Source organism: Callithrix jacchus, chromosome 2, assembly GCF_049354715.1.
Source record: "Callithrix jacchus isolate 240 chromosome 2, calJac240_pri, whole genome shotgun sequence".
NCBI classification, from domain to species: Eukaryota; Metazoa; Chordata; class Mammalia; order Primates; family Cebidae; genus Callithrix; species Callithrix jacchus.
In genome coordinates, this window is record NC_133503.1 from 197,907,041 (window position 1) to 197,923,956 (window position 16,916).

The 16,916-nt window shown below is 38.4% G+C and overlaps 1 protein-coding gene across 8 annotated transcripts in view; it reads right to left on the bottom strand.

The window, feature by feature from the left end:
- Window positions 1-266: 266 nt before the first annotated feature.
- Window positions 267-16,916, bottom strand: part of MTRR (5-methyltetrahydrofolate-homocysteine methyltransferase reductase) — a 29,846-nt gene continuing 13,196 nt past the window's right edge. For all 8 annotated transcript variants that reach the window (XM_078365683.1, XM_078365688.1, XM_078365685.1 and 5 more), the window contains 10 exons: window positions 14,516-14,635; window positions 12,979-13,132; window positions 12,149-12,237; window positions 9,724-9,904; window positions 7,679-7,721; window positions 6,484-6,670; window positions 3,605-3,723; window positions 2,522-2,614; window positions 2,231-2,413; window positions 267-1,470 (listed from right to left, as the gene is read on the bottom strand). In XM_078365683.1, the coding sequence (XP_078221809.1) occupies window positions 1,326-1,470; window positions 2,231-2,413; window positions 2,522-2,614; window positions 3,605-3,723; window positions 6,484-6,670; window positions 7,679-7,721; window positions 9,724-9,904; window positions 12,149-12,237; window positions 12,979-13,132; window positions 14,516-14,635 (1,314 nt within the window). In that variant the 3' untranslated portion in view covers window positions 267-1,325. The remainder of the gene's footprint in view (window positions 1,471-2,230; window positions 2,414-2,521; window positions 2,615-3,604; window positions 3,724-6,483; window positions 6,671-7,678; window positions 7,722-9,723; window positions 9,905-12,148; window positions 12,238-12,978; window positions 13,133-14,515; window positions 14,636-16,916) is intronic.

Sequence of the window (16,916 nt, forward strand, 5' to 3'; positions counted from 1 at the left end):
TAGAAATTTTGGGTCATGTAATTAGACAATATTGGCAGGTAGACACAAGTTCTTGCTTGTTGTATCTTATTTTTGCTGTCTCTTTTAATGATTTCACCTTAAGTGTATCTTGGCTGCAACATACAACCTACACATATAATTATGTATGTTACACAGTATTTGCTTAGTATATTTTCCTATCCCTTATTTTTAGATGGGTTTCTATTATAAAATATACAACAATGAAAATAAAATATGAGATTAAACAGCCACAAAAACTTACCAAGTTTTAAGATGCCATTTCGTTCAGATCTTTATTTCTCAAAAGGGTCTGAAGCCTTCAACAAATAGATTTTTTTAAATGCCAAGCTATCAAATAAAAATACAATATATACTACAACAGTAAAAAAAATTATCATAACTCTTTATATTTTGTTTTGTTTAGGCAAATTTTAGAGATTAGACACTGGGAATCTAACAATACAAGGATACTAACTAAAGTCAGTGTTTCAGGCCCAGGACACAGCTTGAGTGTATCATGAAGATAAATAATGTAGGAAAAGTAAAAAATGCGCCAAGAAGCAGAAATAAAAGATGAGAGAAGAACAAGGTTGTATCTATTTACTAAAATACGTGCATATTGGTACCTGTAAATTCAATGCAAATATCCCCAAATTCCGAAATTGTAGTATAAAAAAAGTAACAGTGATAATCATTGCTAGAGTGAAATTTTAAAATACATTTCATATTTCTAGCATCATAAAAATAAATCCCTTCGTAAGAGACTATCCCAAAATATTTATCAGAAATACAGCTTGGGTAATAAATAACCATTTGATAATTATATAAACATGTAACAGATATGCTCTACATGCATAGTTTAAGTATATTAATATGAGACTTCTTTGTGGATATACATCATATAAAAATAAATTATTTTCATATTATTTTTTAAAACGTTGGCACTTTAAGTTCACAAAAATGAGCTACTCAGGGAATCTCCCTATTTCAGGAAGCCTCTGCATGTCAGGACAGTCTGTGAAGTTCCCTGGGAAGCAAAGGAGGCGCTGAGGGGGAGTGAAGGCTGCCTCTCAGCTCAGGAGAGCTCATAGGCAACAGGGCAGTTTGGGGAAGGTCACAGTCACAAGAAAGGCACGGAGGGAAGGTAAGTAAAATCAAATCAGTGAGCGCTGTCATATTGTTAAATGATCTAATCCCCACTCCATCTGCTCCAAAAAATGTTAAAAGAAAATTTTCTTTTGAACATTTAGTGTCTTGGCACTGATAAAACCGACTTTTAGTACTTTCAGCCAAAAAGCTGAATTCTCTTCTTTAAATTTCTGGTTCTATGACCAAATATCCTGAAGATAGCGTTTTTCTTCTTTTAAAGTGGCCAGGGTTTTCATTGCTTCTAGTTTGTCACCTCCAACCTCTTTGCTTATTATTTCCACAAGAGCATCATTCACATCCTTGGCCATATTCTTAGCATCTCTAGAAAAGAAAATAAGATTATTGTTTACAAACAGGAATTTTTACCAAATCCTCCTTAATTCACAAGTCGCATTTCCTTTGACTCTGCCACCACAGTTCTTCCCTCCCTCTTCTCAGAACATCTCACACAGACCTCCCAGCCTCACTCACACCCAGCCCAGGCCTTCGTCTATGATGACTGCTCTAAGAGGCAGAGCTGACCACACGGTTCCATTATCTCCCAATCCTCCACAGGCTCTGGGTCCTCAGAGCAGGCCAAGGATTTCCTAGGTGTCAGGGAAGCATCTGAGGCTCCACCTTGCTCCTGCTCAACTGCAGCTTGCCCCTCGTTTCCTGCCCTCCACTCTCAAGGCACACAGTGGACTCATTCTCCTGAAGGGAACCAGATCTCTCGCATGCTTCTAGGTCTTTATACACACAGAGTTAGTAACAGACACCTTTACTGAGCAGTTAGTATGTGCCACATCCTTTTGAAGTGCTTCTATATCTTAATTCTTCAGAGGCTGGAAACAGGTATGTAAAATGGTACCAAGAGTGTACGATGCAAGCATTAACTTTCACCACTATTTCCCTGACAATGACAACTTCTGGGCTATTAAATACGTCAAAATCATTTCAGAACTTCTATGTCTATTCCTGTATAAGAATCACGTCTTTTCCCTGCATATATAGATTACTGGCTTCTCAGTCCTTCGTTTCTTCTGCAGACATCACCAGCGGCCCTCTCCTACCCGACCTGGGCAGCACAATGGCTACTCACCCACACACGTAAATACAGCCGTTCTCATGGAGGAGGATTCTTGCCACCTGCTTGCCATGAAGCTGGATGTTGTCTTGCACATACTTTGCTGGGGCTTCCTCCTCACCAACAGCAGCATCTCGTGAGAAGGAAACCTTTAGATGAGTTAAGATCCCATGCTTAAGGAAATATCTGAGTTCTTTTCTGAAATATAATATATAACAGATCACTAAAAAGTTGTCAAGTTGAGAAAGTCTGAGAATTAAAACTGTACATTCAGTGGTTGAGTACAATACTGGAACTGTACAGTACCTGAATAGATAATCCCTATCCTTATGCCGGCAGCCAAAAAACAACCACATTGCTCCAAAATTTCCATCTGGGTGTTGTTCTTGGAGTTTCTCTCTAAGTGGAAAAGAAAAAAAAGTTTAGGTGTGTGATATAAAAAATATGTAAAACCAATCTCTTTCATTCAGAACTACCACTGACGAACTCGGATACATTTGTAAAATCCATCTCTGCAGTTGAACATTCAGTCATTTAATTCACATTTGACTCTCCACAGGCTGTCACGGCCACTCCAGCAGACACCAGGTTAGGCAAGCGTGTGGAGAAGTGGCTACATAAGACACATACAAAATGGGGACAACTCAAAGTATCACGCTGTGAAATCCAGAGAGTTCTAATTTCAATAATGTTAATAGCAGTTTAGCGAATAAATGAATTCTTAACATGGAAAAGTGGCACGGGCTGGTAGAATGTGCAGCGTGTCTAGGAAATGATGAACACACCGATGAGAGAGACATCTGTAACTATGCTTTTGCTTCCTTAAAAAAAAAATTAAAATGAAACAAAGTAACTGTCCAGAGGACTGGGCTCTACTATCTGAGGAGCAGTACCGTAGACTCGCTCATTACTTCACGAATATAAACAGAAGTATTTTATTTACTTATTCCACATCAAATACTTCTGATATAAGTTACACTTATTAATATTCTGTTGAAACTTACTGATGTTTGAGTTTAACGTTGAAACTTTTACTATAAATGGATCTGTTACTACCAATTTTATCCAATTAAGGGATAGATACAACAGCTGTGTATATCATCACAGTACCTAACATTTGTCCCCAACTATATATGCTATAAACCACAGTGTAGCTGAAAAAATAAAAACTCAAAAGTGCCACAGGAAAAAAGGGAGTTCCAGGACAAAGCAAAACCTCTATATTGTGTGTTTACTTTTCCCGTAGTGACAAATTATGTTATCACACATGGAATAATAATTTGTTAAATAAAAATTTTACAAAGTCCAATTATCCTAAAAATGACTAAATGAACAAAAAAAAAGGCTACTCAGGAATGCATTTTTCCATTAGCCAAAAAAAGAACATACCTATGTTGTAGGAACCCAATAAACGGTGCTATGCCAGTTCCTGGGCCCACCATTATGATGGGGATTGAGGGGTCATTTGGCAAGTGGAAAGCATTTGTTGTTCGAGGACAGATGGAGATCTGAAATATTAAACCAAATGTGGTAAGTATGAAAGAAAACTGAGGCAAGAGCATATAACCAAGATGATCTTCGCTAAATAAATCAGAAAGGGCAAATTCCCAACAAAGAAACATCACTAAATAGCAGCATTTGATTTTATTGAAGCCATGAGAATATTTGTCACTACAGAGAGAAATTCGTCTTGCAAATTTTTCTTTTCTATTCACATAAAAAATGCTTTAAAAACCAACAGGTATCATGTCTTTAGGTAGAACACTAAAAAGGGTAATAATCAAATCAAGTTTCTTGGTCCATGGGTAAGATCTGCTTTCTAGTGGGAAGCCAATAGTATATATTATGGAGAGATGTACCCTAAATGTGAAGATATGATTCTTTATGTTTGTAGATGAAGGCCAATAAAGATTAGTAACACAATGAGGTTGAAAAATTTTAAATAAATACCAGGCACCTTAAAAAGAAATTAAGGGGCTGCTCCAAATATTCTAAATAATGCTGTTGTATTTGCTATCCTGGGTCCAATATTACCAAGAATCCTCTTTAACAAAAAAATTTTGTTAAAAAATTCAAGTTTCACTGTTATATGCAAAAGTTATACTGAGTGATACGAGGTTTAAGAATGACAGCCCTCCCCTCCACCTTGCATGGTGGTGTAATTGTATACATTTTAACTGTTAATTCAAGGACAACTGTAGGAAGTAGTAAGAGCTTGAACACCATACCTTTTAAATGAAGGAACGGCAGAGCTGTGTCTCATTACTCCTCTTACTTGGGAATGAAATGAGTTAACATTACATTAGCCTTATTTGCTCCACTCATTTAACAGATGTACTGAAAGTATTCACTGTGACAGGCATTAGGGATACAGAAATGAACAAAACAACACTCCTATCTTTATGGAACTTACATTCTAGTGGGGGGAAAAGAAAATAAACACACGCATTATCATGTATATCCACAGAATGATAGGTAATGACTTCCTAATGTCTTAGGAAGCAAAATTACAGAGGGTAAGGAAATGACGAGTGTGGCAGTGAGCTGCTCATTCAAACACCACAGTCAAAGGAAGGCCCATGTCTACCATGAGACCCTCGGCCATGATCTGGATCAAGTGAGTCAGCCATGCCGGAGCAAGCTCTGGCAGAGAAGAAAAAACATGTGCAAAGATCTCGAGACAACAGCGCACTTTCTAGGTTCTGGGGCTTTCTTCCTCGATGGCTGCGGGCTGGCTGTGGTGCTGCTTCACTTGGGGTCTGTGTGGAGAGAGCATCATGGCAGATGGGAAGAGGAAGAGAGCCAAGCTATGCCAGGCCAGCAGGGTTAGTGCTCCAGCTCAGATGTGGCAGATGCACACAGCCAGGCTGAACATCAGTGGCAGGGTTAATCTGTGAACAACTGTACTATCTGCCACAGTAGGGCAGGGCATGTGACAGGCCTTACAAAGGTCAACATTCTCTATAGTTTGTAATAAATCATGGCACTACTAAACACAGGCAATTTCAGATAGTTTTAAATTATATTCTTGATATCTGCACTTCCAGTGCATACAGATTGGATGGTCAATAAAAATCTGTTAAAATGGGGAAGGAAGGAGGAAAAGAGGGAGGGAGAAAAGACGGAGCAGGTGAAAGGCATTCATGCTTAGTGTTTATAATACGATAAACACACATTGTTTTTAACGTTCTGAAGATCATCTGTATATAATCACCAAGTGACATATACTTTCATATCAGTACTATAATACTTCTTCTCAAAAAAGAAACAGCTTCTGTAAGGTTCCTAATATTCTGATGTATAATGAATATATGATGTTTAATGAACACAGTAAGATATTTCTCTGTTCCAGGCAGCAGATTTGAAAAATATCAAGTTAAAGGGCAATTTCAAGCAGCAATCATCCCTTAACCTCTCAAGTATATCCCAGGAACCTTTCAATACTAATAACTTTAAAAACCAAAGTGGTCCTAAGACAACACTCCAAGTGAATCACTGATTTCTTCATTACCAGGAAGAAAGAGGACTTTATGATAAAGCCTGAAATGTTGCTTTATTTCAACCATTCTTCTGGGCAAGAAGGTACAACTTTAAATTGTTCCCTATACACGTGGTCTTGAAATTCTGTGAGTGCTGTATCAAAACATAAAAAGGTGTCACTAAGTTCTGGTGTAAATGTGTCCATAATCTGTTCAGAAAATCACATAGTCCTTTACTCCTAGGTGCCGTAAAAGTATTTACCATCATAATGTCTTCTCAGTAAGAGCACAAATTCAGATACCACACACAACAGATAAAAAAGGAGATAAACAGGGATGCAGGAATCCTACTAGCCCAAACTGGACAATATAAAATTAATCTTTAGTTGCCATCAGACTCTCAGTGTAGAAGTACTTATTTGAGAGGCAGGATACAGCTTCAACATAAAATGAGACTGTCTCATCACCCCATTAAATACTTGCTGGACTCTTTTCCACTCCTCCCTTGGCCAATGTACCAAGAATATCTACAGAAAGGTCTTCTTTTCCATGGACAGGACAAGCAAAGACCGTGCTATATAAAATTCATGTTTTACACATTCAAAAAATACACACCCTAATTAAAGAGTACATGGAAGTAAACAGTTTTCTGCTCTTCCAACAGAGATTTTAAAATTCAAGAATAGCATACATTTTCTTATGAGAGTAATGAAAGATGTGGGTGAGGCAACACTGGTTTTTCTAATCAAAGAGTTTGAGTTCGCAATGCTGAAGTTAAGGTGCCAGTACCTTAGGAGCCAGGACTTGCTTGCTGTCTTCATGGGACTCATATGTGTCTGGCTGAAGAACTGAGGCAACCAAGGAGGCCAGCCAGCCTGTGCACACTCCCTTCCGCACAACCTCTGCTGTGGCAGCAGACAGAAATTCCACAATGTTGAAGACAAAATGAAGCTTCCCTGGGTGAAATAAACTTGAGCTGCAAAGATACACAGGCAAGTTGTGAACTTGGTATCAGTACTAATACATATACGGGTCAAACCAATCCTTTTTTTACTCAATTTAGAACTATTTCCTTACAGCCTCTAATCTACCTTCCAAATCCTCACAGAGGAAAGCCGTCATTATGTAATCAAAACCTGCCCCCAACCCTCATACTCACATTTTGTGGTATCATTCAAGAAAGTTTCCAATTTTATTTGCTTGCACTAGGACTGAATGAGGTTTATAAAAACTAGTATGTTCTAACGATCTTCATGTAAAAGACTCATTCACTCAATATTTATTATAAACTTGTTACCAGGTGAAGGAATAGGGATAAATTCTAACCAATACCCATATATTATCTACTGGTAAGATGATAAAACTTGAAAGTAACTGAAGTATACAACCAGAAAAGAGAAAACTAAAAATTCAAAGTAAAAACATCTTTAAAAGACATTCCTACAAAAACATATTTCTTTTCACGTTACAGGGTAAATAATGCGAAATATCTCAAATTCATTCTTAATTCCTTTTTCAACCAAAAGAACAGTGCACCTCCTTGTATTATTACTGAAAGGCAAAACAGAGCCAGATGGGAAAACGGTAGAGGCTGTGCAATGAAACAAAGGCCAGAAGGAGAATCCCATAAGCCAGTGTTCATCAAATGTTTTACAGGGGAACTTTTCTGTCTCCCCCACTTCCACAGCCGCTCAGTGAAGGTGGCTGGGCACATCAACAGAGAAGCATGTGGAGGAGCCTGAGACTCTCCTTAGTGGGGAAGCACAGTGCTGGGCCGTGGGGAGCCACCCAAGATGTTAAAATCTATGAAGTCCCAGAGGACAGGAGCTCTGTGATTCTTCTTCTGCTTCATTATGCTGGTACTGTCTTCCATAAATCAGGTAAGTTTTCACTGAATTAATTAGTAAACTAAGGATTTGGAAGCCTAAGTGCCCTAAGATTTTAGAGAAATGATGCTGCATATTATGTGAATAAATATTAGTACCTTGCACATGAATATGGTCTGGGTTGAAGTTTAGGAAGATGTTCTAGAAAAAAAAATAAAAGAAGCAGCTGTTAGTTCGCTACTGCTGAACATAACCTTACTAAAAGATAAAAAAATAGTAATAATCCAAAGGCCTAATTCATCCATGTCTTATTTAGAACACTCAAAACTATATGTGTTCAAGTAAAATATTACCATTTTTTTCCTTCAATTAGTCAAGTTAAAAACCAGATACGATGCATTTCCTTACTCTTAAATCAGGATTTCTACTCATATGCTAGATTTTTAAAGCTAAGCCTCCTAGGAACGGGTCTATGAGTAGGCTTCAGGGGTGGGGAACTCAGCAACTACCTTATTTGGTTTGTGTAGTTTTCTGCAGGAAGGTGTTCAGTTTTCAGATTTAAATAAAGTCAAGATCCCAAAAACATTCAAGGCTACCCTTTTAAGAATTACTGAAAATACGAGGCTTGAAATAGTTTCCATCTTACATTTATATCATTAAAGTGTTTTGTTTTTAAAAAATTATCAAAACATTCAGTGATTTCAAAATACACAGGTATTCTTTCAAAAGCAGGTTAAGGAATCTGTATTTAAATATCTAACTGTCCACCAATAAACTCTGAAATGTTTATGTTTTGGTATGTTTTATTTTTAGCAGTTATTTAATTGAAAATTTGAAAAAGTTTATTTGTTTGACTTAATATTAAACTTTAGATATTTTAATTTTTCTTGAAGAAATTAGAAAATAATACAATTCTTTATAAATCCCAATGACTTTAATTTTTTTATACAACTATGGAATAAGTGGTATTGTTACAAACATTCTAAAAGGTAACAAAAAAAATCTACAAAAATAATTGAACTGAATTAGTATATGATAAGAGAACTTTCCAATACTACTTAGAACTCCCCACCCTGTGTTCTGTCATCCTAATCCTGCTGACAGTTCTCAGAAACTTCATTGAAGAGGGAGAGAGGGCCAGCCTGAGGACAGGATGAAGAGAAGAGCAGCCTCATTCAGCAACACAGTCTTACCATTTTGGGGAGGTCCTACGTGGAAAGAACACTAAGAAAAAGGAGGAGAAATCAGGACCTGGCTTGCAAAGGAGGGTGCCTATAATTGTACTGGGTATCAAAAAGGATCTTGCTCGTCTAACAGTAAAAAGGACAATACACAATTTGGTGTCACCAAAGACAAATGCAAATGTTAAAGGCATGACTACTTATCACTATGGGAAAGATGATAAAATTACAAGCACAGGAAAGTAATAAAGGCTTCAAAGTCCTACAGAACTCTTAGTCTTCGCCCCTAGCAAGCATTGTCAATCCTTTCCTGAGAGGCAGAAAGGCCCCGTGACGCTGACTACTCAGGGACAATGCTGAAGTCTTTTCTGTTGGAGGATGAGAACTAGAAGAGTCAGTCTGGGGAAAGAAAAAAAAAGGGGGGTTACCTTTCATGTGAAATGTGATGGTTCTCTGCCTGGCAGTACCCTGAGTATGTTAACTTGTACTGGTATGACACAGTCCCCTTTTGTTCCTGAAGGACCCTCGATCTGGACTTGCTCAGATGGGGGCATTTCTGCATACAGAGCACAGACTGCATCGACCTCTATCAATTAAATATGATGTTCCTTAACTTTGAAAAAGATAACTTTTTAATGAAAAGCTCATTTTTAGACATTTAGCTGAACAACCTTTCTGAAAAAAACAGTTAGAATTAGAAAAGATGGCCAATTCTGAGCCAAAAAAAAAAAAAGGAATTACAACTGATTATATTGAGAGAAAATGATAGTGACACTGCTGGAAGACAAGAGGAAATCAGAAGTTTGCAAGGGGAATTCTGTGACTTCTAGCAGGCAGCACAGATGTCACAGAGCCCTCAGATGTTTACTTACCAATCACCACCACTCATTTAGATGTGTATTCTCACTACACACAGAATACAAAGGGTAAGGTAAGAGCAGTACATTTTCTTTACACAGAAAGGTGGCTCACCTATCAGTGCAAGAACAGCCACTACAGTGCTTGTGAAAGTGACTACTCACCGAGCAGGAGACTGAGCGGTGGCTGGCAAGAAGGGAAAGTGAGGAGGAGGTCCAACAAGCAGGCACAGGCGTCACGCACAAAGCGGTTATAATCGGCTGCCCCTTGTTTACTGCACAGCTCCTGTAGCCTGCGCTTTTCACCACTGTCACTGGTATAGTCCACAAGGGCTCGCAAAAATGCCTACAAAGAGGAGGCCACCTTAAATTATGACACCCTCTGTGGGCAGACCTATTAGAATATTCAGTTAAGTGTCTGCCTGGGGATGCACCCAATTATCCAAGAAAAAATGAGAAAGCCACTAGGAGTTGTTGTCAGGAGGAAGGAATTTAATTTACCATTTGCTTTAATGTTAACATTAATTATTTAATGTTAAAAATTTAAATAATGTTTAAAATTCCACAATAAATAAAAATAAAAAAATTCTGAATTCCAATTCTCAAAGTCCAAACTCCTGGACAAAACATCAAACTTGCTAATAAAAACATTTTATTTCGATGCAATTACAAGCTATTAATTACATGCATGCATAGCTTATTTCTCAAGGGCTTTTTAGGAACAAAGCACTTCAGTAATTATCTGCAGGGTATCGCTACTGTAAACCCTTGGCTCAGATGATTATGTCCTGGACTTCCTTAACAGGTGGACAAAATCACTGTTCCCAAAGGAGTCACAGGTTTCCAAAGGCTTGGCTGAAGAATCTGTCTAAAATACCCAGACACTAACAAATGACACGTGTTCCGCCAAGTGCCAAACTCAATGCTGAACAAAAACAAGGACTCAGGAAAGGCTGCTGAATGCACACCCCAAATCTCTGCATAGACCATTGGCAAGATAATAAAAAATCTACCAATAACACTTTGTAAATTCTAAAGCTAATACAATCTCCTAAACTAAAAGCTAAAACAGTGACAGTTTTAAATCCTTGCTTTATTCACTCTAGAACAACAAAAACTTTGTGGTACTAAAACAGGAAATACTGCACTATTTTTGGAGAACAAGCTGACAAACCTGACAAACATTATTACAATTTAAATTGTAAATATTTTTAAAACAGTAATTCTACTCCAAGGAATTTTTGTTTTACAAATATATTTCAAGTAAGTGTGCAAAGATTAATACAGTACAAGAATGTGTGCCTAGCTTTCTTGTGAAAGTGAAAAAGCAAAAATGACTCAACTGTCCATAATTACATCAACAAATTATGGCATATCCATAGTCACCATTAAAACTCTTTCCATCCTGAAATATAAAGATACTTGATTCATTAAATAAAAAGGGCAAGTTATAGAAGAACACATGTAATACGGGCCCCCATGTTTTTCCTCCGGAAAACAAAATTCAAGTGTTGACTCTGAGAGTTTGATTATAAAATACTTTGGTTTCCTGGGTTATTTATTTCTATATCCAGAATATTTCCAATGAGCATACTATTTAAAAAAAAAGAAAGAAAAAAGACACACACACACACACACACACACACACACACACTTTAAAGCTGAGCTGGACCACAATTGTGACCTATTCAGTAAGCTGTCATCAAGGTAGATTAATTCTAAATTTACTCACGTTACATCTCCAGCTGATTACCAGGAAAGGAATATGGAAAAATCATGTGTGCGTCTGTGTCTATTTAAAGAGCTGAGCCTCTCTCTAAAGCAGTTTACTCACCCAAGACTAGAAATGCAATAAACATATTAATACAATGACACAGACTCACACTGGGGAGATGATGGTCTAATTACAACACTCTTATGCTCATGATAATACGAGTGTGGCAAGGCACAAGTGAAAAATTTTATCCACTAATAGCCACTTCAGGGAACTGGTTGGAAGAAACCAGTTTACCAGCAGTTTTAAAGAACAGTTCCTGGTACAACACTGACATCTAGCGGCTTGTTCTACCTCCAAGTTCTTGTAAAAATTGATTCTAACCTACCAAAACTGTCCATTTCTCCTGACTACAGCAATAAATAGTTATGCAGTATTACACAAAGGAGATCTTAACAACTATAGCAAGTGGCAAGTGGTGGCGGGGAGAATCCTAAGCTCTCATTAGCTTTCTTTCTGTCACCAGCTGAAGAACCAGCAGCGATGTGTAGCTGGGTAACACAAGGTCAACCGCAGTCACCTCCATCACTGTGGAATGTGCTACACAGTTAATGACTAGTAAAAATAAGACTAAGAAAAAGCCCTATTTAAACAATCTCATTTCAATAGAAAACAAAAATTTTAATGCAAATATAACATAAAAAGATTTGTGTATGATAGTTATGACAGCACACACCCTTGGGAACTAATATTAAAAACATGCTAAGATCCTATTTTTTAATACTGCAAAGGGCAGATTCTAGATTTATTTAATCAATCCTAAACAAAGCTAAGCATATTTTAAAATAGTTACCTGAAGAAGACAGAAAAAAATACCTTTTTAGGAATTGCTCGTATTTCAAGGCACCAGGTAAAAATGAACTGGAGAGAACATCTTGCAGGTATATGCTGGGGTAAGGCAGCTCCTTCTCAGGTAAAGACAGGAAAGGGTCCATGACATAGAAGATAAAGAATAAAATGTTTTACACTCCCCAAAACATAATTACTACAGTACTATACAGTGCATCAAAATGCAATATAACTTGTGGCAATGTTTATTCAGCCAAAAAAGTTTCCTGAAATGAATATAGTTAAAAAACTCTACCTTACAAAAAAGATAAAAATAATATAAATTCAAGATAGGCCAAATAAAAGAAAGAAAAATTACTGAAAATTAAGGAACAAAAAGCTAAAATGACAGCAGAGCTCCATTAGCATTATTCTTAAAAAAACACTTAGAGTCAAGATTCTAAGCAAATAACTAATATATTTATATTTTGAAAAACAACTTCTTAATTATGGACAAAGCAATTATTTTATATAATAAATAAGCAGTAAGAAATATACTACGAGAAGTAAACATAATAGGAAAATTTTGTAAAAGAATCTAGCCTAATGCTTCTCAAAATCTACATTTACACTCACTTTTCATGTCCACAAATGTCCAGTAATCAGAACGTCTATTATCTTTGTATTCAGTGTAATTAACATAAAAGTTAAGAAACCAGCAATACCAGTGCACACCTGTGTTCCTGGACCCTGACGCACAGCTGAGCCCCAGCCATCTGTGCGGCCACCACACAGGACACTGATCCTTAGAGGCACACTCTCACAAGCTCCAGTCCTCTGGCCCACAACACCCAAACGTCACAGCATCAGGGCTGTACCTTTCTTCTTTGTGTCCGCCTTTACTTTCAAAAGGACACAGTGCTCTCTTTTATCTTCAAGCTGCAGTCTTTGGAGTAGGCTTTGTACCTCAGAATCACTGTTAGGACATATCACACTGAAGGCATCTCCAGGCTGATAGGAAAAATCTGTTTTCTAGAGAAGAACCAAAATGAAAAAAACCCAACAACTCCATTATATGTGTTACATACTTTGAGCTGTAGGGTAACAAAAATATAGTTTACTTGTATTATGAGTTTAATACATGAACTCAGAAAGAAAATAATTCTAATTCCAAAAAAAACAAACTTCGTTTTAATAAGCCCAACTAACCAAATGAATGTACTTTCATTATTAGCAGTACTATTAAAAAGAAATCTGGTAGTTATCCAGTATTTTGCCTTTTATCATTGCATACTTAATGAATGGAAGTCAGACCTTCCTTGTTCTCACAATTGTAAGGGCCTATGGTATTTTCAATAACCCATGTAAATATAAAAATCCATTTTACAAAAACATACATGCACACACACACACAAAAACATACATTCTGACTGAAAGAAACTAATTATGATCAAATGATTGGCTTTCAATTTTCTTCTCCTTACTTTCCTCTTTTCCTTTAAGGGGTAGGAAAGGATCTTTTTTCCTGAAGCATAAAACATTACACCATCTGGCTTGATATTGGTTGTAAGCAAATGTGGGTTGGAAAAGCCGTCACCTCCCAAGTCAAGTCTATTCCCAGGCCGATTGCCTCCAAGCCTCAGGGCGACGCAGATGCAGGCTATGCCTCTGGGAAGGAGCCACATTTCTTATTGGCAAAGGAGACAGACTGGACTAAGCACAGACCAACCCTTGCCTCTTTATGACAAAAATGTAAAATACCAGAATAAAAAATATTTTAGTCTACATAGTATTAATACTTAGGGAAGCAAAACCATCTATTTTTGATACATTGTATTTCTTTTTTCTGTTAGGCAGTTCAATTAAATCTAGACAGGCAACCTTAATATGCCCTTGCTTTTCTGAAAAAACAACCCACTTAACCTCAAGACTTTCATAAAATAAAGGGTTTGAGCTAAATATCATTGAAGAGGTACTCAAGCACTAGTTTTAGGATTATCAATCAGTTTCTTAACAGCAGGGTGTGGAGGGGGCCCACGGACAGGGCACACAGAGGCATATCTCACACTAAAACTGTATGCAAATGTTTCCGTAACACAGTTGGCCCTCCATATCCTTAGGTTCTCCATCCTCAGACTCAACCAACCCTGGATGAAAAATATTTGGGAGGGAAAAAGCAGTAAAAAATAACAATAAAAATAATGTAAAATTTAAAACACAGTATAGCAACTACCTACATTGTGTTAGACTGTAAGTAATCCAGAGACAACTTAAAGTGTACGGGAGGATGTACACAGATTATATACAAATACTGTAACATTTTACAGAAGGGACTTCAGCTTTGAGGATTTTGGTATCTGAAAGAGGTGCACATCTTGACAATATGACTGTTGAGAAATAAATTTTGCAACTTACTGAAATGTCCAATTCTACCAGCAGAGTGGTTTTTATGGCATCATTCGTAGTAAGCCGAACTGCCTTTGAAATTGGAACTTGAAAAACTGGATCTGCTGAAATCACAGATGCTTGGCTTTCCTACTTGAGAAACAAATGTGACAAAATTTAAGTGCAATTTTCAATTATCCCCTTCTTTCACGTAGTGACTATGCAAGATCCACAGGGTCTTACAGAACTTCCTGGCTACTTAGTATTCATTTCCAAGTAAATGAGTGCAGACTTATGGAGCTAGCTTCTCAGAAGAGAAGCTCAATTCCATTTCAAACCCTTTGTCTTTTAGACATATAATTTCTGAAATACACATAGAAAATACAAAATACTAGCATTTTCATGTAAAGATCTAGTAGTTTTCCTAACAAACTATGTAAAGGCAAACAGTATGTATGCAAATGTTTCAGGAAGGAGAGCTTAAAGGAAATGGCAGATGTTTAAGGTTGCAACGTATGTGTGTAGATGGTCGTAGGAACCCCCTAGTGTGGGGCAACGCTGTTCATATAGCTGCTGAGCAATTGAAATGTGGCTAGTGTCACTAAGAAATGGAATTCTCAGTTTTAACAAATGTTCATTAATTTAAATTTAAGTAGCTGTATGTGGCTAGCAGCCCCTGTACTGGATACAGTAGGTTTTGGAAAACTGCAAAAATACCAACTCGTTATACTACTCCCTATTCCTTTTCTACCTTAATATTCCTAAGTTTAAAAACAGAAAATATTTTATCAGTTAATTCATTGTTGTTAAGTGGCCATATGGGAAAGCTAGGAATGAGAGTCAGTTCTGGGTGTCTGGGAACCATAATGTGGGGGCATTGAGATGCACCCCTAAGAAGACTGGCCTTCTGCAAAGGCTGTGGCAGTGCTGACTAACTCCGCCACCTGCAACAACCACCTCAGCATTCTCAGGTCACTCCTCCTTCAGAGGCAGCCCACATCCAATATCCAATCAATGACTACGAAGGCCCAGCCTCTTTGTTCCAACTCAGGACAACTCCGAATAGCCACCAGCTCCGGAGAACCCTGCGGGATTGGCTGGGGCCTTTGCTGAGGCTGAACAGGAGTGTACCTTCTCACTGTGCCCAATCCTGCTTCCACCTCTCCACTCCAAAGATGCTGCTGTCAAGAGGATGCCCTAAAAACATCTCACTGTTTCACTCCTGGGAACCAGCCTAGCACAGCCAGTGCCCAGGTAGCCTGGGAAAGATGCTAAAATGGAGTCTGGAGCTGGATCATCTTCCTGACTGACAATGAGAACATCACACCAGAGAGAGAGCAGACAGATGGCGCTGGCACACAGCAACAATGCAACTGTAAGTAGCAGGGAGAGCCAGTGGAAGCAAATGCATTAGCTTGCAAGATTCATCAGATGCTTGAGAACTATGCAGAAAGGGAAGAGAAGACTGGTGGGACTTAGAGGGGCTACTGCTAAACTTCACTCACACTTGAAAACAAATGCAAAAAGCTTAAATGATGAAGTCAACAATTAAGTACTAAGTATAAAAGCCAGAGAACATCCTCCGGAGCAAGAAGATGCAGTCATCTCATGCGCCCGCAACACCTAAGGCAGAGAAAGCCAAGGACTAACCAGGAATAAAATACTGAATATCCGGATTCCCTTAACTCTTTGAGCCTGCAGCTGTGGCCAGTCCTTCCCACTGAGAGTAGGAATCCCCTCGTTACATCTGGATGATGCCTGCCCACAACATACGCTTTAGCCCCCGTCACACCCCATCCCCTCTCCTGGTTGCTAGACTGACAACTGGGGTTGTCACAACACAGCCACTGAAGCACTGGGCCAGCTAAAGAAAGTAAGGGACTAACCCCTAAGAAAGTATACGACAGAACACTATGCCCCCACGGGAACCAGGAAAGTACGCACATGACAGACGGCTGAGTTCCTGGACTGAAGAGGGCAGGACACAGATATAATAAATGGGTAGCCCACAAAGGCACTGGATCAATCCTTACAATGAAAAGAAATCAAGGAGGCATGGTCAAGGGAGCTATAGGCAGCTGCTCCAATACAAAAGATCCTCTGCCCTGTTTCCAGACCTGTGACCCACTGACTGTAGGAGAGAAGAGGTCCCTAGGGGAGGGACTGTGCGACACTAGAAACTGTTCTTGGTAATGGCTTTGGCAGCCCTTCTCCCAAAGGGGAAATGGACACTGAGCTAAGGGGAACACTCAGACATTTCAGGATCTGTTAAGGAGTTCAAATGAATGTTGTTACCCAGGTACCCAAGGCGTCAGGACAGCTCATCTACGACAGCAAGGCACATGGGGCCAGGTAGTAAATGAACTCCTGGTCCAGGACCTCCAGTGGCCACTCAGCAGCTGGCACAAGTGGCCAGTCCTGGAACAACACT